General features: G+C 42.0%; 1 protein-coding gene across 1 annotated transcript in view; it reads right to left on the bottom strand.

Annotated features, from left to right (window-relative positions):
* Positions 1–23,028, bottom strand: part of stag1a (STAG1 cohesin complex component a) — a 31,129-nt gene extending 8,101 nt beyond the window's left edge. Inside the window, exons 1-14 of the mRNA XM_086093949.1 lie at positions 22,796–23,028; positions 4,797–4,986; positions 4,571–4,691; positions 4,227–4,382; positions 4,011–4,107; positions 3,868–3,944; positions 2,883–3,087; positions 2,553–2,704; positions 2,379–2,452; positions 1,500–1,623; positions 1,317–1,415; positions 1,166–1,245; positions 307–414; positions 115–229 (exon numbers count right to left, since the gene is read on the bottom strand). Coding sequence (XP_085950075.1) covers positions 115–229; positions 307–414; positions 1,166–1,245; positions 1,317–1,415; positions 1,500–1,623; positions 2,379–2,452; positions 2,553–2,704; positions 2,883–3,087; positions 3,868–3,944; positions 4,011–4,107; positions 4,227–4,382; positions 4,571–4,691; positions 4,797–4,825 — 1,437 coding nt within the window. The 5' untranslated portion in view covers positions 4,826–4,986; positions 22,796–23,028. The remainder of the gene's footprint in view (positions 1–114; positions 230–306; positions 415–1,165; positions 1,246–1,316; positions 1,416–1,499; positions 1,624–2,378; positions 2,453–2,552; positions 2,705–2,882; positions 3,088–3,867; positions 3,945–4,010; positions 4,108–4,226; positions 4,383–4,570; positions 4,692–4,796; positions 4,987–22,795) is intronic.
* Positions 23,029–24,891: the final 1,863 nt, after the last annotated feature.

Below are 24,891 nucleotides of genomic sequence, written 5' to 3'. Positions count from 1 at the left end.
ATGGCAGCTGTCACTGCCCTCCAGCTCGATGAACAAAGATACATTTTACATTGTAGCACATGAAAAATAATCTTAAGTAAAAAAACAAGTGGCCTCGAGTTCCTCCAGTATTACCTCACTCTCCAGAAAGAAGAGCACCAGCATGCGTATGAGATTCCCATTGGGGCTGCTCCGGCCTCTGCGCTTGGCCAGCGCTTCTTCCGCCTGCGGGTCGTGGCGGCTGAATAGCCTGGCAACAACGGCCGACGGGCAGGTCAATCAGGGGACTGTATCAAATGAAATGTCATTAGGTCAGCGCGGACTCACTTCCGGTGCAGGAACTCGCCGGCGGCCACAGCCACGGGCCTGTGGGCGGAGTAGACCAGGTGGTAGACATTTTCGCAGTCCTCATTGGACAGCGCGTCCTCGCTGCCCCTGTAACAGCACACAAGCACAGTATTGTCAAACAAAGGGGAAATACTATGGTGACTATATTTTTAACACATTCACTCCCAGCCATTTTCACTGAAGCAACACCCTTCGCTCCCGGCTGTTTTACTGGATTTTGGTTGATTTTGCAAGGTCCACAGAATATTCTGGTTTATTGCTATAAAAAACATGGAACCTACCAAAAGAAAGATTAGAGTCTCTTCTTTCATCAGGAAAAAAAGTCATTGGTATCTGTTTCCGTTTTGCAGCAATTGGCATTAGAATATCGCTAAATTGAATCATTATTCACAAACCTATTGAAAACACTGGCAAAAAGAGCTTGTTGCAACACGGCCTTGGCTGGTCTCTTATACTCTGCTGCCACCTGCTGGCCGTTTTTGTAATAACAAAGCCACCTCTTTATGTCAGAAAGCTGTATCAAAGCCTTCTGTATGCTCTTGCATAAAAAAAACTAAAAAAAAACATATAAATATGTTTTTGGGGTTGTGAATGTCAAAGTATTAAAAATATATATTTATACATTTTGGGGTTTGAATGAGTTAATTGCTTGTATATCCATCCATCCACTTACCTGCTTTTATACGTTAAGTAAGCAGTTTGTTATCTGACTATTTTAAAACATGCCTGTGTGGCATAACAGTGAGGATAATTAACATCATAACTGGCCCTACAACGAGTTTCCCCGCCCACAACAAAGATTCGCCCTATTGTGTGAAACACTGTCATGGTTACTTACTGCAGGATGAGCGTGACTAATCGAATGGCCTCTACAGCCACATCATACTCCTTGTCCAGCGTCATCGATACAATGCGGTCCTGTTGTGACAAAAAGAACGGGCATCACCAAAAACTCCACTTCCTATTTTGCGGCTGGCTTGTGGCGTTACCTTGAAGCGGTTGGTAAAGAGCTCGAGCTTGGGGAACAAGTCACGGTTGGTGTACAGGTTCTGCAGAGCTTTCAGGCACTTGAGACGCACCTCGCCTTGCTGACGGCGGAGACAAAGACCACAAACTGAGCAAAAACGCACAAAAGCGATAGGAAATGCGCCGGAGCTTTGCGCCGAGCTCACCCGGTCGTGTAGCGTCCAGCCGACATACTTCAGGTAGCTGTCGTTGAGGAAGGCATCGCTGTACATCTTCATCCACACACCAATCTCCTCGATGCAGATGGCTCGGATCTCAGCAATCGCATCCCTGGGAGGGCAAGAGGAGTCATCGGGAGCAGCGTTTTAACGTCATGCGACAATCACGGCCCTAACGGGTGCAATACACCGGATTACTGTGACTCCTAAATTCAATAGAGCTTTTCGAGATATGAAACTATAGCACAGAAACGATAGACTAAACTAAAATAGTAACTTTTCTCTTATGAACAAAAATAATTCCGTTTTAGACGCAAAACACGTTTTCCACCTATTTGTGCTCTGTTGTGTCCAAATGGTTGCTTTCAAAATGGTCGTCTTATTACAGATTTTACTCTCTTATTTTTTGGGATCCTGAATGTGTGGAGCTGCTCAGGATCTATTGAATCTATTGTAAAAAGATGCAGGGCTGCGTTGTCACCCCAAAATCATGAAAAATATCAAACGCTTTGCCTTCCATCTTTAACAGAAACATAAAAATTTTAAATTTAAAAAAGCTAAAATAACTATGATACATGGATATGGAATAAATTGATTGAATTTTGCCAATTTTTTATTTTTTTTGTTACTTTATTTAAAAAAAAATTTAGCATACAAAAATGGAAAACTCACAGGTACCAAGCAAACTCGCAGGCAACAAGCGCTTAACATCGCGGGAAATTACCAATATAAAAAAAAATGAATAAGAAAATACAAATTCAAAAAAAAAAATTCTACTTTGAACCATTACTGTACTATAGAATTATAACATTTGAACCTGTTTAGGCTTTACACAATTGGAACAGTGGAAGCCTTGAAAATTTGTACCTGTAGCGATGCACAAATATGCCCTTGAAGATGGAGTTCATCATGTTCTCAATCTCATCCTGGTTTTCTTGAAGCTAAGAAAAACAAACACATTAGATATATTTGACTTGAACAGAATGAATGTGGCACACGTTTGCTTTGTTAGTTTTTTTTTTTTTGTTGTTTTTTGCAGACCTCCTTCCTTTTTTGCAACAGCAGCTCCAGCTTCTCGTTGGCCCGCTTGCCGGCGATCTTGTTCCTCTCCGCCTCGTACTGCCGCTGCGTGTTGTCCTGGTGGATGCTGAGGTTGAGGGCCACGTTCACCAGCGCCGTCATGAGCTTCATAGCTACGGCCGAGACAAATGATGTCATGCAGTTAACTTTCGCCACGGAGGAGTCCAGGAGGAGAAATTGGAACTATGTATAGAAAATCCACTCATCAAGTCAAATCAATTTTGTTTCTCATCTTTGACGGTTGCAACTTCCTTGCGCTTACGAGTCATCAAAGTTAGCCAATCTCCTTACCGGCAAGCGTGGACGTGTGTCTGAATGCTCGGACCTGGGAGTCGGACAGCCCGGTGAGGAGCGAGATGACGGTGTCCATCATGTACTCGTCGTAGATGATGCTGTACTGACACTGGCGAATCAGCACGCAGATGAACTCGCAGAAGTTGTAGCGGAATTTCTTCCACATGGGCCCCGGCATGGTGAGCGGGTAGTCGCCGCTGTCCTGTGGATCACAGATGGCGATTTTTTACGGAAAGGGTGTACCGCGATAATAAATCGGGAAAACGCGCAGGAGTGATTTTTTTGTTTCCCTTTTTGTTTTTAAGTTGTACAGAACAAAGGAGTGTGGGATAAAAGGTTTTCTGACAAGTTACCACGTTACCATTAGAGATAGACCGATTAGATTATCGGCTGGGCCGATTATCGGTGGCAAAATTCTGTATTTTGACGAATATCGGCCATTTCGAAGAATCATACAGCCGATAATAGATCCATATAAAAAAAAAAATCGGGGGGTGTAATTCAGGGAACTAATTATTGACATTTTCATAGATGCTTCTGACCCTGGGAATTCTCTGCAGCTTCAGTTTTTGTTTGAAAGTAAAAGTACAATTTTAATACCTCAGATATTTTGAAATTTAAAAATACTTTATTTACTCAGTAGGGAGCTATTTACTTACGTTTTTATTTAACTTTTGAAGACATGCTACTGCCCCTGGAAGATTCCGGAACTTTTTGTTAGATTTGTAAAACAAAGATTTTTTTTTAAACTCCTATATTTTACGACCCTAAACATTGTTCAATAAACATATGCTTTAAAAAATATATATATAAAGCTGGAGTTTGTATTTTTTTTTTTTTGATGCAAATATTTTCCCTTTTAGTGAAAATGTAATTTGCTCAAAATATCGGTTATCGGCGTCCTTGACTACTAATAATTGGTATCGGCCCTGAAATAAAAAAAATATCAGAGATTTCATCTTCCAGTCGCTCAGCCACTTACCTCATCAAACTCCTCCGTCATCTTGCGAATGATCTCGGCGTTTTGCATGTTCCGGAACATCTCAATCCTGACCGTGCCTGGTGAGGGCGGACATAGGAGGTTTTATTGACACATCCAATCATCAATTTCCGCTTCTATCTTACCTTTGCACCCGGAGCACTGGATAAAAAAGTTGATGAGGTCCAGCAGGGCCAAGTCTCTGTCCTGTTTGTACGACTCGATCCACTCGTCCACCACGGACTGCACACCAAAAAGAAAAAAGAAAAAAGAAAAAAAAAATCACACACACGAAACGCACAAACATTTCCACTTAGCTATCAGCTTTAATTAAAAATTTATAATTTTAGTACTGGCCCCACCTGCATGGCGCTCTTTCCTAGCTTGACCACTTCGAACAGAGTGATGGGCTCCGAGTTGTCGCCGTTGTGTTGGGCCACGCCGTTGGCTTTGCCTCGCCCCCTGGCCCCGCCCACACCCTTGTCCGCCGGCGTCTTGCGAGGCTTCTTATTGGCCGTCTGTACAGAGGGGAACATTTGGTTTTAGGGCACAAAAAAAAAGGGGGCCCTCACTTTACGAAGGGAGTTGCGTTCCAATGAGATCCCAAACAGTTCAGACAGAATATTTGAAAATATTTCCATAATCCCCATTGAAAATGCATTCAAATATAAAACAATGCTTTTTTTTTCTCTTTTTTTTTTTTTACCTGTGCTTGTTTCCCGGGCCTCCCTCGCTTCTTTTTGCCCTTCACCTCGGGGTCCTCCATGTCCACCATGCTCATGCTGAGGGCTACAGCATCTGTGGCCCCTGACTCATTGGATGAGTCCCTAGCCACGTATAATAAAGAATTGACCAAAGTTATCCGAGTACAAGGCGCGTTTTGGCATCGAGAGGCCAGGATGGCGATTAGGGATGATTGATGCGTCACTCACTGGAGCACAGAAAGCTCTGAGGTGATCATCCTGGCGGCTTCGGAGTAGCGGTGAGGTGTACGAATGTTGTGCGTGTCTCAGGTGTTAAAGTCACGACGTGGCTCGGATGGGGGGGAAGAGTCGGAGGGGCGGGAGGGGGTAGAAAGGCTCCAGGACGGACCGCGTTCTGGCTCTTAACTGTCTTCTGTTCCTGGAGAGAGAGAGAGAGAAAAAAAATAAGAACAAATAGATGATGATTAGTAAATGGACACAAACAGTCATTTTGGGAGATATGTATGTATATGGGGACAGTTCAGTGTTTTCTCTAGGGATAAAAATGGTCAGATGATGACACCAACTGGCCACTTTGGGAACTACAGTATAAAATAATTCCACGGGATGCAAATAAATATTTTATACAGGTCAAAAGTTTGCTGGCCCAGAACAACACATTATTCAACATTAACTCAATGTGGAAAGGCAGCCTTCTTGAGAAGTCAACAATAAAATGTCTTTCACAGAAAAAAAAAAAAAAGAAATATTTGAATATTTTTTATGTTTTGATCTAATGTTTGCATTATAATTCCCAAAGTAGATGCAAAGCCTTGAAGACTAACGACAATTGTCTACCCGCTTTTATGCTAATGAGAGCTGAGCACAAAACCGGTGCAGTATCGCCAAACAACCACCGTAAGCAGTATGATCCACAAAATCCTTCGCCTCCAGTCTGTCTCCAAACTGCATGATGAGGAGGTTAATTGGGGTAAACTTGTCTTAGAAAATTCCAGAATGCTAATTAAACTGCCTGGGGGCGTTCAAATGTCATTCCGCTTGCTTCTAATACTTCATGGGTGCAGTTTTTACCCCCAGAGTGTGTGTGAGTGTATGCACGCGTGTTTGAACGTAGGCCTGGGCAACAGTAGGGGGCAGGCTAAGAGAGTGTGTATTTAAATACTGATTCTCACACAGTGTTGATATTGAAGCATAGTAAGCGCACACACACACACACACACACACACACACACACACACACACACACACACACACACACACACTTACACACACCAGCTGCTAACCAAGGTTTGGAAGAGGATTTCAGGAATATGAACAGTGTGAATGTAAAGTTGTATGAGAGGTCTGAGAGTTTTTTTGTTTTTTTTTGTATATTTTTGTTTTAGAAATGAGCTTGAGCGGGTTAGTCTCTCTCCTGGCATGGCAACTGTTTATAATTTACATCCTAAGGGGATATTGCTAGTTTTTATAGATGTGTAAATGCCGTAAATGAGTGATGTAAAAATGGAGAAAAATGACAGTAAAGGGGAAATCATAATTATAGTTAGAAACATTTACAACTGACTCAGGTTGTTTGATTTGATTGCAGAGATAGGGAGTTTTCACATTGTTTTGGTAAATAGTCTCTCAGGTGAATCGAAGTGTGTTAAGTTTTACAGCATGTTGTAAACAAAACAAAACAAAACAAAACGTTTCTGGCCCAGTGTTAAGATCAGATAACTTTTTTAGTCCAATAGGAAAATTCAGCAAAGATTGATAATGATAATCTTAAATTATATTTAGACAACATTTAACTCAATAATTATGCTGAGATGGACGCTCCATAATGTGGTTTGTGTCCGTGTTTTTGTTTCCGGAGTCTGCCTCATTCATTTGTAGCAAATTGACACAAATTGCAAAAGAAAACAGACAACTCGTCCGTCACCGACCGCCAGAGGCGGCGCTTAACGGCACGGAATGCCTTCCCGCACACGCAGACGACGACGCATACCAAAGGGACCTGTCACTTGTGACCCCCGGGTGACCCAGTGCATGCAAATGCAAATGTCCTCATTAGTCATCATCATGAGTACAAAAAAAAGTAGGCAACATAAGTACAGTATAATACACACTAGGGATAGACAGATTATCGTCTGGGCCGATTATCGGTGCTGATATCGGCATCAGCCTTTTTACAAATCTGAAAGACAATAAAGCTGGTATGCATCTCACTGAGGCTGAATGCTTGTGAACATCGCAAATTAAGGGTTTTCATCAGGACTTGTAAAATGTTCACAGACATATTCAGACAATCTCTGCGAAGATCATTGAAACCTTTTACGAACCCTGCCGAAAACCCCAAAATGGCATACAGGGAACCTTTCATTTATGGATTTATTTAAATTTCCACTTAATAAAAGATGATGCTAACACCGGGAACTCACTACACTTTTTATTTTTAAATATAAAAAATCAAAAACAAATATGATTAAGAAATGATGTCGACATTTTGGAAAACTTTATTTAGCTTAACACATGCTGACGGCCCTGGAAGCTCCCTGCAAGTTTTGCTATAATTTTTAAACAACGCTTTACAAGATGTTCTCTTTTACTGCAAATAAATATCGGCTTGAAATATTGGGTATCAGCCTCCTTGGCTACTCATAATCAGTATCGGTATCGGCCTAGGAAAAAAACACATTGCTCTATCACTAATACACACAGGTAAGTAAAAGTGCTATGTTACCTGTACTGCATTCACACTGAAAAACAACAGCATTCAATTTTTCCCAGTCCATGAAAGGAGGTAAATGTGTAAAATTAATATGTATTGAAATACCGTAATGGAGAAAAGTCATACCACCCAAAGTGCATTAGCAAATAAAAGGTACATTTTGGGAGCAAGACACCAAATGAGGATTGACATGACTACAGAAAAACATTGCCAGCCATGCATGCCATTGAGTTTCTAATAACAAAAAGACCACAGGTATGGGTGACAGGTATCAGCCGCCATCGTAAGTACCCGATACCTTGAAATAAGACCAGTATCAGCCTGATACGATACCAGGTATCGCCATTTCCTTGATTGGGGAGCGTCAATTATTTTATTCTTCACCGATTTGTGGCAGGGCTAAATCGATATTGGATGGATTAACTCATCCACTGCCATTGACGGCTATAGACGTCAAAAATTCATTTGAAAAATTGCTATTAGTTTCAATTTTTTTTAAGTATGAAAAACTAGAACAAAAATATTGTACATTTAGAACAGATATAGAATTTGTGATTAATTGTGAGGCAACTGTTGAAGTCATGTGATTAATTACAATAAAAAAATGATCGTCTGACGCCACTCATTTTTAAATATTTGTTTCTTTTTTTAAATTAGGGGCATCAGGCGATTAAAATGTTTAATTGTAATTAATCACATGACTTCACTAGTTAACTCAAGAGTAATCAAGAATTTTACATCTGTTCTAAATGCACAACACATTTTTTCTAGGTTTTCATAGTCTTGTTAACAAAAGTGGAAAAAAATGTGAAACTAATAGAAATAGTTCAAATGAATTTTTGACGTCTATAGCCGTCAATGGCAGTGGATGAGTTAATGTATGCCGCTAACCTTGTTTGTTTGATACTATTCTAAAAACTCCCTTGTAAAGATAGAGGCCAACCCCAATCGACCTATTAACGATCAAATACTGCATCATTGACTTGTTCATATCAAGGAAGATAAACTTGCTTCCAGTTTAAGATTGCCACGTGCTGAATTCATGGGAATTCAGCCGCCGACCGGAAATGACGATAGCGCTCGATTGTGATTAAAATGAGTCAGAAGACCTCAGACGACCGACGGGGCCAGAACGTCAGACTCGCCGTAAGAACGCACACGCTCGGCTTCTCTCTGTCACCCTCTCACAGACCATTTGCACACACGCTGCTTTTTATCCGAATTGTTGCTTTCGGTGCTGTCGTACACACCGAGGAAGAGGAAATGAATGTGTGTATGTGTGGGGAGGATGATGTTTGACGGGGGGGACATTCTCTGCTTCTCATGTACACTCACAGTAACTTTAAAAAGGAAGCTGTGAATAATTTGAACAGACTTTTTATTGAGTCAGTCTCTTTTTTCTTTTTTTTTCTTCCCAGGACTGCACAGAAGCTGCCGTTGGCATTTGTAGTGCACATAGGCTCCATTTTTCCACTACACTGCGCCATTGCACACTATTCATAGTACTGTTATACATTTCCATACATATGAGTTTTGTGGGAAAACATACAGTGAAAGTTTATCAGCGTTTCGGAGAATTTTCAGGATGTTTAAAAAAAAAATATGCATATTTTTTCTCTCAATGCATTTCAATGGGCGTCAATTTTACGCAGATTTTTGCTTTTCACGGGCCAGACTGGTCCCTTACCCTTACAAATTTGGGGAAGGACTGGAAGGAATCATTCTGTGACCAAGTGCGTGATTGAATTTACTCATGGAGCAAACCAAATGTCTCCATTAATATGCATGAGAGTATAAATAAAATTAAAAAAAGGGGGAAATATATATATATTTTTTAATTCGCATTAAAGTTTTTTGCAATATATCCGGTTATTGGATCAGTCGATGAAATTATCAACTCTAATAATACTCGATAGTGAGCCGTGATCACAAGCTGTGAAATCTATGGTGTGAGAGAACGTACGCACAAGACAGAGCGCCGGCGAGCCTCCGAGAAAGCACTTAACATGCACGGCGTGTTCTCTGGGAGGCAGACCCTCGTTGCCATGGCGACTGGCGAGGGTCATAAGCCCGACGCTGAGAGCTTGTCTGATTGGGTGGGAAGTGGGGACAGGAGGGACCAGGTTGAGAATAGGGAGGGCTGGGAGGGATAGATTATATTGCTGCTTCGTAAGACTTCTTGACTTGCATTGCAAATGTTCAAATGTATTTCCACAGTTTTTGTGCTTTGTGGTGCCTTTGCAGAAGTCTCTCAAGTCCTTGAATAACTCGAGTACCTTGAATAAAAAAAATGCTTAGGGAATTTGTTCTGCCTTGCGTACACGTTTATTTGGTGTGCATTGTCAGGAAGAAAAGTCCAGCCGCAGCAACAATTGCTCATTCTATGCATGACAGTAATGCGCCACTGGGAATTGATGCCTATTGAAATGCATGGGGGTTAAGCCGAAATATTCGTCAAAAATGCAACATTCAAACATTCAATATACAGAAAAGCGAAGGGGAGGGGGGTGGGGGTGGACACACACCCACAATCCTGACAGTTATATTTAAAAAATATCTGGAAAAAATTGGAAGAAAAATCAGTGAATATGTGGTTAAAAAAAAATTCTCCAAATAATCTATCCAATTGAATTTTCAGTGCGATGCCAAATGAATACCAAAAGATTTGATAGCTGCAGCCCTACCGTCAATGCCAGCCACGAAAACTTGTTTGGTACACTTTAAAGGGCTTAGCATTAGTGGCATCTCAGAACGCATTGCATCGCTCCAAAGCTAACATCAAATTAAAGACATAGTATAAGTGTAACCATCAGAAGAAAAATAACAAACATAGAATAACGTACAGGTATTTAGTAGGGGTGTGCCCCCCCCAAAAAAAATCGATTCTCATTTAGTACAATTTTAAATGTCCCAAAATCGATTTTATTTAAATGATCTTATGCTGCCTTACCTTTGTTTGTGTGTGCCTTTATTGGGAGCGCTGTTCATGTTGTACCCGATTTGGCCACTTAGGGGCAGTGTGGTTCCACGCGGTCTAATACACTGTTAAGTTGTAGCCACATTAGAAAATAGAAGGAAAAAGTCACGATCAAGTTATTCCAATAAAAGTTGTTGTTTTTTTGCAGCGTGGAGCCGTTCTTTTGAGTGATAAAAGTGCCGCGAGTAGAGCACTAATTAACATTAGCGAGTCAGACTGGCGTAGATCATTATGGTTACTTGAACATCTATAAATTGAAGCAAAAATCGTTGTCAATCAAATCATTTTGAATCAAAAATCGTTGTTAATCAAAAATCGATTCCGAATTGAATCGCACACCCAAAAATCGGAATCGAATCGTGAGACATTCAAAGATTTCCACCCCTAGCAGTTTTTAGTATGGGATTATTATGCCCATCTAATACGCGGTAAGAATTAACAACCATAAATTCATAAACAGACTTTTAAGAGTAAAGACTGGAAGAACTGTACATTATTGAGATCATAATTATCGTCATATTGGCTGCAAATCCGTTTTTGGCCACACAAAAAATACAATCATACCAGTTGAGAGAGTATAGAGCAGCGTTATTCCATAAAAAGGAGATTTACAGGGGAAGTCACACTTCAACAAACATAGCAGCTGCTAATGACTTCGCGCCAGAAGGCGACACAAGAAGTGTGTGTGTGTGGGGGGGGGGGGGGTGTTCTCCAAAGCGCTCAGTACTGAAGGATTTTTAACTGTTGCCGTGAGCAGATAGCCGAGCTTTTAATGAGCGGTGACGGCGACATAATTACGCCGTGCACCTTGTGGCCAATCCTTCAAAGTGACAAGTGTATTTCTAAACGAACGCAGGGGTGTCGCGAGTAACCGTGTGGGCCACACGAGACTGAATGCAGCACGAGCCAGTCGATAAGAATATCCCAACAAGAGATTGGAATACTTATGCATACTGTACCTAGTCTGTACTGAAATGAGCAGAACAAACCAAAAGCGATATGAAATTGTAGATATTTGTATACTGGCACTGACAAATGTGTATATCCAAAGTTGATAGCTAATAGAGCAACGGGTAGAAAAAAAATGCACTAAAATGTGCTCAAAATGGTCATCAAAAAGGTTGTCAACTTGTCAGCACTTTTTAAACAAAGTAACGATGATCAGTTCCTATTTTTACAATGTTATGAGGCTTTTCTTTTCTGTTTCTGCATCTGTGCCGCATATACGGAAGAGCAAAAGGGAAGAAAACCCGTGCTCTACGTAAAAGAGTGGATGATTACGATTATTTAGCTCCACCCCCACGGTTGACCAATAACGATTCGTATAGATGAGGCTACAAATTTTGGTTATATTGCTGCCGTAAGATGTGAACTCATGCCATGCTAAAATATAGCATTTGAAAAAAATTGTCATGGGGAGAGGAATTTAAGATTAATAGTCAAAATTAATAGATAAATCAACAAGTAATCGATTATCAAATTTCTTTATAACCATTTTAATAATTGAGTCATCATTTGGAGCCTTTTTTTTTTTTAATTTAAATAAAAGTCTAATATCCTCTGATTTTCAGCATTTCAACAGTAATTGTTCACTGATTTCTGGACGACTGATTATCTTCTGTGTTTAAGCAAAATAAAACATTTGCAAACACCTGTTTTTACTTTGACCATTTTTCTTCTCTTTTTTCTTTTTACAACTATACGAATCCGTAATATGAAATAAACACCAATCACCTCACCGGTTACTAAACAGTAATCAAGAAAAAAAATTGCTTTTGTAATACAGTTTAATGCAAAATTAAAATGAATCCGATTAGTCGATTAATCTATCGATTCAATAGTCAAATCCATCATTTAATTGACTAAGAATCTTGACGTTGGACTGATACCTCTAAAACTAAGAATTATTTACTTTCTACTTTAGGGGAGTTTTTTTTTTGTAGTAGTATTTGTTTCCGTACTCCAAAAAACATGGGTAGGTTCGATTTATAGTCACCTAAAAGATAGAGCCAACCATATCTGAGGTGGCAGAAGCGGACAAGAGCCCTGCATGCCAAAAGAGTGTTAACCTTTCCGTACTTCTTTGATTTGTCTTTGGATGTTTTCAAGATAAAAGAAGCCTTTAAATGCACGTCCCTGTTGCGCTTTTGCGCACTTCAGTTTTCCACTACACGATCGCACTCACACACCGCCAGAAGGTAGCGTTACGTCACGTCACCCTTGGGGATGATTACATTTCACACCTGCGCACAAGCGCGCTGCTCCCATTAATATAAAGCAAACAAAGACAGTCGAGACAAATGTTACAAGATGTTCAGTGTCGCTGGCGCGCAGGATTTGTCATATTCCAAGGTTGGTTTCCGTAGCAACGTAACCAGTGCAGACCTGAAAGGAGGTGATTGGACTGTCACTAGCGTTATTTTCATGGCGTACATTTTCCCAAATGGCTCTCAGCTGTTTCGCGGCGATAAACCAGGCACATATGGATTCAAAATAGATACAGCGAACATGAGGCTCGGTTGGCTTGCTGGCCCCGAGGCACGGTCACATGACAGCAACACAAGAGGGTCAATGGTTTCTGAGTGTCAAACAACCTCAGACAAACGTTTAAAACGAGTGCGAATGTGCAAACATAGAAGTGCTGTGTTAAAGCTCGACACGTGTCACAACTACACGGAGATGTTTACTTCACGGGTAGCACCGATTTTTGGACCAAGCACAGTTACGGGGCAACTGAAAGTGATCGATGCTGCCCATCGAGCGGCATCGGGGTTTTTTTTAAGGCCCGACCGATATGCATTTTTTGATGCCAATGTAGATTTTTGGCAGATTTTTATTTTATTATTTACAGATTAATGATTAATCTGGCGATTATTCAAAAATATATATAATAAGAATAAGAATAAACTTAAATAATAGCAAGTGAAAAAACAGTAAGAACAAATACTGACTGTTCCTGTGCATTTCAGCCTCTTGGGGGCAGTGTGGTGCAGTGCATCCATGGCATACACACTTAAATTGAGTACAGAAAAAAGTTGTAATTGAATTCTATTAAAATAACTCATTTTTCACACATTGGGACGAATTTGTGCCCTTGCGTAGCGTTATCTCACCTGTGTGTACGTTTTCCCACAGCATTTGTGTGTGAATATTCGTTTTTTGAAGTTGATGCTAACTTCCTGTTAGCATATTTTAGCATTAGCGCTAGGCTAGTGATGTTTTAAAAATAAAGCATGTTTTGTATTTAAATATACAGTGGATGTAATTCTTAACGTCGTGTGTTTAGTTTTATAGTTAACTCCAACTGAGGTGTCATTAAACAGCTTAATGGACGCTTCGGGACAACAGAATAACATATGTTACACACTTGCTAGTTGCTAATGCTACACAAGCAAAATGGTGCATTCAGGGTACTTTCACTGCGTCGGAAACTTCGGTTTTCTTCAATAACGTTTTAAGGGGAAAATAATCGGCCATTTGGCTCACTTGGGCGATTGTTTTGGCCAATGATACCTGGTATCGGTAGTCACCCATCATAGTCAGGAAGATACCACCTCTGCCTCAATTTGAGCCAGTAAGAACCCTGAATATATATTATAAATATGGTACTTGGGGTAAAAAAAAAAAACTTTTATGCAAGCACACAAGTTTTTTTTGGTGTCAAGGAAGCCATGCCTTTTCCTTTTCACCTCGTTACTGGATAACATCCTTTTGTGGACTTAACCGACATTGTAATACAGTACAAACTGACAAGTTCTAGAGACGTTACACCGCACTCTCAACATCCCCGATGAGAATCCGACAGATTGTTGTCGGGTCTGGTAAGTGCCGTAAACGGCAAAGGGAACGTAAACAAAAGCCCAGCCAAGCTATGGCTCGGCTAAGCTAATGGCTAGCTACTCAAACCGCCGTTGACGAATGTAACAGGTCAGTTTTCAAATGACTGCCAGATTTAAAAAAAATAAAATAAAATAAAATAAATAAATAAATAAAATGTCATCATGTAAATAAGCATCCACAATTAGACACTGACCACCATTTTTATATGTGTGCCCTTAAATCATCCTGGACATTTCAACTCATGATGGCATGCCCGAGTGTGTTTTACGACAACAGCATCACTCACGCACGCACACTGCTTGCTGCTGAATCACCGACGCTCGCACTTATTTGCTTTCGGACTGCAGGAGAGCGGCAGCTGATTCGTATATACAGCGCTGATCTGCAAAATCCATCAGTGGGTGATTGGGGGGGGGGGGGGGTTGAAACATCACAGGGAGGGCAAAATGCAAGTGTGAGCACGTCTCACGTGTAAATGATAGCAAGTACTTTAACTACCTGCAGTGTCATTCCATTCATGTATTGGGAGAGGTTCAACAAAGAAATGTTTTATTCATGCCTTAAGAGCAGAATTATAGAATTACGTGTGTGCGTGTTTGAGGGGGGGGGGGGGTGCACAGTGACGACGACAGAGATCCACTGTGTTTCACTGAGCAGTGAATGTAACGAATTTTGGGCTTCGTCAAAGGTTTGTAAAAGGTTGCAAACGTCTTCAAAAACAGTTTTACTTGTCGTAAACCGTTTTCACCGTCACGAGGAATTTTTTTTAACATGGTCAAGAGTCATAAAAAAGCAGGCTTCAGGTTTGCACACCGTTTCATCAAGTTGGCTCCATAAGATTTGCCCGTTGCTCCAGAAGTTGGCAAATGGTCCCAAAGGTTCCCAAAATGTGGCAAAGGAGTGGCAAATGGTTGTTAATCTTCGCAATGCTGTCCCAAATAGTCGCCACCTGCCTTTCGCAGACAATTTCCCCAGTCGTCGCTTGCTATCTCGGTGCATCGCTCAAAGTCGCTCAACCGCCTGATTTTCACCAACATTCGTGAGAAAATTATAAGAATCCAACATTCACTACTTTCGCAAGCATTTGCCACTCAGTGAGATGCCACCTTAATAACGGTTATGAAAAAAATACAAAAAATAAAATAAAATCGAAATTAGAACGGCACTTGCTAGCCAAGGCCCACGGATTCTAAACACGACTAGTTTGATTGAAAAACAGAGACTAGCTAAGCTAAGCGGATACAATGCTACTCCAGTCCTGTAGGTGGCAGTAAAAAGTACTCCGTAAAAACTGAACGTATGACCCCAAAACATTTCAAAATAATGGGAATATGCAAATATGCGAATCTGCAGGTGCCGAATGGCGAGTATACGGGGTTCGATTGTACGGCGTTTTAATGTAATGCAATGAGCTAGTGTTGAATAACTCACAAGATGGATATCTTGCATCGCATTTCACACTGCCTGGGTTTAGCGGGCAGTGTGAAAGAAGCTACGCCGTCATCCCCAATGGATCCATTTTGTCACCTGGCGCAGAGAAGGCAGCCATTGCATATTGGCTTCCCATTCTTGCGCTGTCCTGCACCCCCCCCCCCCTTTATGATGTATTTATCTTTAATTCACACTCAGAGAGGTGGTTATTTAGATAGCTAAGATATGTGTGCGCGTAGCGGTGGGGGGGGGTGGGCGGGGGGCAGGGCTTCCATTTTTCAGCAGAGATCTTGTCACACTGTGCAATTCGCACAGCATCCTTCCTCACCCCGCCTCCTCCACCAGACTTTAAGTGTGTCGTAGAAAGAATGAGTGTACAGTAATTTGTGGCAGCAGTAGATGGCTGCGCGATTGCGTGCGTGCGTGTGTGTGCGTTTGCAGTGGCGTGTGTTTGGATCACCATTTGGCAGTTTGTGGTCAATTCCACACAAAACTTTGTAGCTGTTTGACACATGCGCAAGGAAGAACATGTTATATTTTGTTTGCCATTATGCAAGGTCTTCACCATTTGAAATGGTTTCCAGGTGTTCTTATAAAAAATAAAAAAAAAGACTACGTTCACACTGCAGCCAAATGCGACCCAGATTGGATATTTTTTTTGCCTTTAATGCCTTGTATATGTCAGTCTGAACGGCCCGATTCCAATTTTTGCACATCCGACCTGGGTCACTTTCATATGTGGTCCTAGTTTGGATACGCATCCGAAGTTTTGCCAATGCGACCGCAGCCTGAACGGCCAGGTCGCATATATCCGACCTCTATGTCATCAAAAGTCACCGAAAGGTCACCCGTGAAATGAGGAACTCGAACAAACTCGCCTCAGTTTCGCAAAATATTATTTCTACCGCCTCCCGCATCACTCCTCTGTAGATATGACATGGCAAGACTATGCGCACCGACGACGGACTGAATGTTGAATTGGCACTATTTCCCTTGAGTGTATTTGGAGGACGTGCCACAGTTAGAAGCGACGCGGTCATTTTGAGGAAAGTCGACTTTGAAAACGTTTACATGCAACTAATATTCGGGTTAAGGTCAGAATTCCGGTTTGTGAAACAATCGAGGTTAAACACGTTCACATGCGTGGCAGAGAGCTCATTTGTCATCGAGGTCATTTGTGCTCGATTGGAATATCCCGTTTGGAACGCAACGCGCGGACAGCGTAATTATGTAAATAACTCTGCGTTCAATAAAATACCTTATATTTATGTCACTCACCACGCTAAATAAAACGGCCAGTTTCCTCTTCGCTCTAGAAGTGTGGTTTGTTGACACTGGCTTGAGTATTTCCGGTGGGTTACATGCAAGAAGCATGGACTTATAATACTTGTATTTACTATCTGTGTATATAGGCACAAACTGTGGCGCTTTCGCCGTAGAGACCACAAAATAACATGAACGGAGAAATCAATGTATTCAAGGGGATGCGCCTTTAGCGAGTAGGACGGAGCTGCGGATACAAGCCATGACTTCATAGTCCAGGATTCCTTGCGAATCAAATAAGCGAAGAAGAAGAAGAAGAAGAAAAGACAACGAAGAAAAAAAATAGCGAGCCTGCTCACAGCGAAAAACAATGCCCCAATCGATCGAGATATTCCGAAAACGTTTATATGAGCAAGAATTGCGGCTATGAAGGGGTTAACCCAGAAACCTGAATAAGACCATATTTGAGTTATTGTGCTTGTTCACATGGCCTTACAAAACCCACATTTTGCCAATATTCTGGTTTTAAAAGGGTTCTTGCCTGCATGTAAACGTAGTCTTTGAGAACACTTTGGAATTTCGGCCTTTATGAGCTTATTTGTGGATCTTTTTAGCTTAAACTTGTCAACTAATCAAAGAAGGGCTTCCCTTAGTACGGCAGACAAAATGAAAGTAGCTGTCGAAGTATAACATGCTAAAGGAAGAATAGCGGTGCTATAAAGCCTCGTCATTCCAGCGGGAGTTCTTCTTCATCTTTCGAAATGGAAAAAGAACGTCATGGGAAATAGTTGACATTTTCCAAAACGTGGATTTACTGCGCAAAAAGGCGCATTAACCCACCAGGGTTGCACCTTTGGCTATAATGTGACGCAGGATTCTGGTTTAAAGGAGCCGGCGCACGCTTCACACGCATTCATTTCCAGCTCGTGCTTGAAATGTTGACTTTCCTTGTACTGCCCGACGCGTTGGGCTCCAGAGTAATCCGATTTTTGGGGCACTCAAGGTCACCGAACGGCACATTTGAACAACGTTCTGAGTTTCTGAACGTGTCTTTGCCTACAAAGAGAGAACTGGGATTTGTGGGGCGACGAGCGATGATGTTCACAGTCTGGGTTTTTGTAAAACAATTTTCCCATCTTTTTTTTACTGGTCTGACTTCAAAGAAAAATAGCAATATAAGCCTGCGAAATGGCATGGTACACTTGCAGTAATGAAGTCGATGAAATAACCAAACCCCAAAGTAGTGAGGGAACACTATTCCTTGAAACTCATTGTGTAAAACGCCGAGGCGAATAAATATTGAATCCACCTGGCAGGATGCCATTTTGCTGCATATCCAGGCTTTCGTGTGTTTGCATGTTCCTCACGGGCAAATGAATGCTGAATCGATCGGTCATGACTCTGACCCGCCAATTTTGCGTGATCTCCGTGTGAAAGATGCCAGAGTGTAAAAGCGCGTGTTTGTTCTGTCCCGTTTGCCCTTCTCAACTTGGCCCAGATTGCCGGAGACAAACACCGCTCCCGACTGCCTTGCGGAGCATCACGGACGGACGGACGCACGGACGGACGGACGGACGGAGACCAGCCTTGCGTCACAACACAATCGGGCGCTTGAGCGGATGTCAGCTGATTTGAAACGGCGCTCTGGGGAGGCGGCGTGTACACGCAAATCTCCGACACGAGCGCAAAGGCGAGATCATGACAAATGGCAGTGACGTCTACAAAAAGGGCCGTTGCGCTGAAGCAGGATCCGCCGTGGTTGGATGGCAAAAAAGGCACACCGGCCACAGCGAGGTTGTGAGATAAAAAAAAAAATCAATACAACACTTGACATTACAAATGATTACTCTCTTACTCTGATGACATAACCTGCCCATTGACTGCAAGCACTTTGGAGATCACAGTGCAACTGTGTGGTCCTGTTATGTCGGTCGGCCAAATTGACATATCGGTTTTCACGTCCCTTGTTTTCGTACGACATTTTGTCACGGTTTTCACGACTCGACTATTTCGAGTCGCTGCACGTTCATTGTGGAACATTTTGTTCACCGCGTATAAAAGGGTTCAAACAGACAAGCAAGATATATTTCCGCGTCATACCGCCTCTTTCCATTCACCGAGCCACTCGGTCGGGGGTTCGGTATCTTGCTCAAGGAAGCCTCGACATGGTCGCAAAGGATGGAAATAAACGAACGGATGGATCGAACTCACGATAACATCGTGATCAATATTAGCAGCGCTGCCTATTTTAGGACATGTTACAAGGCACAAAAATAAGCGATTTTGCATCTCAAGTCATCAAAACTGAAACTCAACTGTCAAGACGGTGCCAAAAAGTTTCCCTGGGCTGGACACAAGTGCCTCGCTCACATCACCTACCACAGGTTGGGGCAAACCCGGTGCTTCTTACCTGCACTAGCTAGCATGCATCGAACTTCAGCAAGTGTGGCTAAACATCATGGCGAGCCTCCAGGCTTCTAAAAAAAAATAAATGCTTGGGGAAACCCTGTTCTCACTAAACAGAACCGGAAAACAAGTATCTTAAGGATTTAAATACTTTACTTGTTTTTTAAGGTGCTGGGAGATGAACACTCTACCAGTGAGCCATGCCGCCGCGGCAGTAACGGTCACTAGCAAACAAGCACAAAATTGTTTGAGTGTGGCTACAAAAAAAAAGGCCATCATGAGGGAAAAAAATGGTGAGGTGAAATTTGGCATACCGGTGTGCTCAGTGAGGTCATTCGCTAATCATCAACACACAAATCATTACTGTTGTAGAGTTAAGAAAATGTTTTATTTTTGCATTTTGCAGTGGCTAACTTCTTTTAACATGTGCATGACGAGGGGGGGGGGGGGGAGCCAGACTATTTTATTGCTTTTAAAGTCAAAAAGTCACCGCCATAGAAATGCAATTCTTTTTGTAAACCAAGGACCCCCTTTTTGCACTAGAATTTTCTGCACTTCCTTTGCACCTGAGACAGTTGCAGGCGCTGACAACAGGTGAGCACATCAATATTAAAAGTGAGGGCAACACAAATATAGCACAGAGTCCGAGCGCGCTTGAAGGCAGTCATTTAAAAAACGTCGAGAGCCATCACAGTCTGGCCTGATTTGAAACTAGTCTGAAGCAGGGAGAGGATCGCTTGGCTGCCGCAAAACAGCAAAACAAGTCACAGGCCGGACTTCGGCTGCACGGTTCAAGTTGCGGCAAAATTCAGATTTTTTTTTTTTTTTTTTTTTTTGGGGCTCTCGAGCAACTCAATTGACATACTCCGTCGAGGTAGCGTAAATGGAAATAGAACTACACTTCACAATTAGCTACAGTCAACTGTAAATCCGGGGAAATCCTTGTTAACCCATTACAATTGTTCTTCCAGTGAGGCAACGGTTTCACGTTGACAGTCCAAACACTCTCTGAGGCGCACATAACATTAAAAATCAGCTGCTAATTGCCCGCAAGCAGCAGGCACACCTCAAGCCTGCAGAACAGGAATGACATAAGAATAAAAGAAAACATTACCACGCTGGCATTTTAACTGGAGGCGCACAAAAAAAAAAAAAAAAAAAAAGACACCAAGCTGACAGTGAGCACACTAAATAAAGCAAGACATAAATGGGCCAAGCCCAACATAGATGCAACAATAATTTCATATCCAGAGAGGGGTTTCCATTTTGGAGCGGCGCCCAGTTGCAGACAGTTTCAAACCCGTGATAGTAGATGACACAGGGACACGTTTGTATTGCCCATCCAAACACTCGACCGCTATCACCATTAATTGCCACGGTGAAGCAGATCCATTATTTTCGGCTCGACAGTGAAACGTGCAATTTTCCCCGTGGAAATATTGCATCACAACTTTTGGGGCGGCGAATGGTTAACCTGGCAATAGCCATCTTGATTTTGCGATTCACTCAACGGAGTTCTCCACAATATCAATGTGGGACTGCTCCGCGGTGATTTGCTTGGGAAAGGCGGGACATTCTGCACAATACTTCACGCTCTGTGATTGGCGTTCGGATCGGTGGAAATCAACGGGCTCAGGTGCAAGATGTATTCTCGCGACTTTGTGAACTCACAAATACCGTGAGAATTAATCTTGTGGGAGCAAGGTGAGCCAAACATTGTACGGACGGCGCCATGGCGCAAAGAAGGTTGGTGGCCAATGTCTTAACCTACTGTATGCTACAGTGTCATATTGTATTTTATCGTATCATTGGAGGTGCAACCATCGATTATCAAATTAACTGAAAACTTGTTTCGATAGAAACATCAGTAATACTTCAACGTCTCCAAATTCTCCGAATTTCAGCCTCTCAACAAGATTCTCAGAACTCTGTAGTCCACCATGAAAACAGATTCATTATTTTTGTGTTTAAAAATGAAAAACAAACAACAAGCACCGCTGCCTATTTTTGGACATGTTACAAGGCACAAAAATAAGCGATTTTGCATCTCAAGTCGTCAAAACAATTAGAATAGCAAAACTGGAACTCAACTGTCAAGACGGTGCCAAAAGGTTTCCCTGGGCTGGACACAAGTGCCTCGCTCACATCACCTACCACAGGTTGGGGCAAACCCGGTGCTTCTTACCTGCACTAGCTAGCATGCATCGAACTTCAGCTAGTGTGGCTAAACATCATGGCGAGCCTCCAGGCTTCTAAAAAAAAAAAAATGCTTGGCGAAACCCTGTACTCACTCAACAGAACCGGAAAACAAGTATCTTAAGGATTTAAATACTTTACTTGGTTTTTAAGGTTTTAACCACTAGCCATAGCCACACACAAAAAAAATGTGATCGAGACATAATGGTTATTTGCGGACCTATTTTATTAACATTTATTTATTATACTTAACATGTATTGTACTGCATTGTGTCGCAACATACTGTATGTATATCAACACCTCACATCCGGATCTGTCAACTGCTAGCTGGTTCTGCAGGATTCATTGACAAAAATGGGTCACACGGGGACTGTAAACAAAGCAGTTATGTAACCACCATGCACACCACTGACCCCGCTTATCAACACAAATGCTGCAGAGAGGTCAGTATTGGCCGGTTGACCGGGATTGAGTCCACCTTGTCAAGATTTGTTGGTTGTTAGGTGGAGCCTTATATGATCAACCCCCCCCCCCCCCCCCCCCTGAGATTGTGACACACATTTCCCAACCCGCTCTCCGGGGGGAAAAAAAAGGGAGAAAGACCCGCCATAAGGAGCGATAGTGAAACGAGAACTAGTGGATACATTTGTAATTGAGAAACAGAAGTTCGTTAAAAGTGGGAGAGAGAAAAAAAAAGAAGTGGGGAGAAACAAAACTTGGAAGGCGACAGCTGATGTTGAGCGGCAAGAAGCACATCCTCCACACGCTTCAGACAGAAACGTCACATTTTCAGCGGCAAGTTTATTTACAATTCATACACAAGTTATGTCAGGGCACCACACACACACACACACATCTCGTGCCGAACAGAAAATGAACTAAAACTCCACATGAGCAAACAAAGGGAGCCAAGATTCCCTCCGTAAGGAGGAACCTAAAAAAATTAAAAAAATAAAAACCCAGTTGTACGGATTCATAACACGGTACGTTGTAAAAGCAGAGTCGAAGCAAACACGCGTACAAACAAAAGCCGTCAACGGCGTGGCTTCTTGTATTTGTTGACAACTCGAGCGACAGGTGGACAATGGTGACGAGGAGGAGGAGGAGGAGGAGGAGGAGATCCGCCTTCGAAAGAGTTCCACCTGCGACATTTTTTGTTTTGGATGGGAGGCTAGTTAGCTCGCGGGCTAGGCTAGGCTAGGATAACTGACGAGGATGGGACGGCAACAGTGGCCTCCGTTAGCCCGCTACGAGGGCCCATCCCCCTCCCTACCAACAACCTAGCAGCAGCCTTCCCTTTTTTCCAGCGCGTCCACCATCTTGAATCTGTGCACCGTCTTCCTCCCCCACCCCCCTTTTCACGCCTCACAAAAAGCACGAGAAAAACACCGTGCACTCACCTTTAACGACCATCCCCGGGTCGAGCGTCACCTCCCGCAGCGACGAATCGATCCCCTTTTTATTATTTGGTGTTATTTTATATTGGGAAATTGGCCCGTGCGAGCGGAAGGTTGCCTCGCAGAGAAGAGCAGCAATCCTAAACCGCCATCTGGTGGTATTTTCCTCTCTGCGGTGCAGCGGGAGCGGCGCAGCCTCACACCGGGACGCGGCTGCCCCCTGGCGGACACTCCGCGCAGGCCAGCCGGCCGCTGCGCCGGGCACGCGCATGGACGACGACGTAACAGGGGGGCGAGGACGCGCACGCGAGTGGCGGCAGCGTGCACCTAGCTCACCTTTCGTATCTATAAATGTTTGTATTATTAACTTGATGTTAATCATCAAATAAAAATTCATCCAGCGCGATTCATCGCTTTTCTACCCCGTCATGAATGTTAAAGAAAATAAAAGCCTAACTAGAAAAATGTGACGTTGCGTGACGTCATCCTTTTGATATTTGAGTGATAGTCAAGTTAACGGTAGGAAGGGGCTTTAACAAAGGTCACTCGGGGGGGGGGGGGGGGGGGGACGCCTTAATAATTCACAGTCACCTGCAGAGTTCCTCACTGACTGTGACTCTTCTTCATGCAACTGATCCAGATGAGCCTGTTGAGTGAATGACGCTAACATGACATAGAGAAACACGATTTAGTATTGTGACAGCAAAGGCACATCTTAATATCATATTTTATTTTATTATATCGCATATTTGATGAAAATCCCTCAAAATACACTCGGTAGTAATTTTAGGTTAGTTTTTTTTTTTTATTACATATTTGATTTGGAGCCAAATTTTCCCCCGCACACATTTAGGCAAGGCAAAGCAATTTTGTTTTTATAACATATGTCATGCTCACAAACGCACATCTAAAAGCATCAGCAAACAGAACAACTGAGGACATTCACAGAACAAAAAAAAAAAGAGCTTATTAAAATTACAAAAAGATCATATATTGACAAAATGTAAGCACATTTACAAACAAAAGATTTAAAGACATTTGAAAGCAAAGGAAAGAAATGAAAAGGAGCTTAGCGAAATTGCTAAAACACTGTAAAGCGAAATTATTATTTGAAAAATGTTTAAAAGACCTTAATCAAAGGAATGGGGGGGTAGTTTTTATTCTGGATTTAAAAGCATTTACACTTGCGGCTGATTCACTTCCGATGTCAACTTACTCCATTGGCGTGCAGCACAACAGCTAAATGGCGCTTCACCATGTTTGCTTTGAAACCTGGGCTCTACTAATTAACCCGAGTTCTCAGACCTCTGAGCCATACGGGGTTTGTATTCACTTAGCGTTTAGGTCGAAACCTGGTACAATCTATGACAGCATAATACATTAGCGTTTTTTTTCTTCTTTTTTTTTTTAGCATATCAAATTAGCGATTGAACCTAATTTTGGAATGCGCAAATGGTGTTTAATAGCAATATAACGTAATTCCAGCAAGATAGTGTCCATACTTATATATATATATATATATACAAATATATGTATCATATCTTACAATTTCTCTTTTTTTTTGTATATTGCGTCATATTTATTGTTATTATTATTTTTTTTAATATTTATTTTATTATTATATTTATATACATCATTTATTTGTTGTTCATTGCAGTATTTCAGTAAAAAGGCCAATGTGACTCCACAGGGTCAAGATACATTTTCTCTCTCTCCATTTTTCATTTAACACTCATACATGCGGCCTTTCGTGAAGAATACACGCACACATCTCGCCGCGTCGTTCCCTGTACCAAGGCTGTAACCACGGCAACGTAAGCATCTGCTTTTTAGACGCCGCAATTGCAGCTTGTCACTCCCCAAAGTGGATTACAGCGAAGATAAAGATCCGTGTTCATATCCACCAGGGAAACAAAAAAAAAAAAAAGGGCCCCGGGGAGCTGCACGTATCAAATGTTGATGTTTTTAGATGTTATGATAATACTTGGCTTGGTTTTTCCATCAACTTTCGTAATTAGTTTTGTCAAAACACAAAGCAGGTACGACATGAAACTGTTTGCTTGTCCGTAATATGACATTTTTCCCTTCAAATTTGGACC

This window comes from Leptonotus elevatus, chromosome 14, assembly GCF_054856555.1.
Source record: "Leptonotus elevatus isolate MCC_2025b chromosome 14, RoL_Lele_1.0, whole genome shotgun sequence".
In the NCBI taxonomy this organism is placed as follows: Eukaryota; Metazoa; Chordata; class Actinopteri; order Syngnathiformes; family Syngnathidae; genus Leptonotus; species Leptonotus elevatus.
This window is presented reverse-complemented; position numbering and strand designations above follow the sequence as displayed.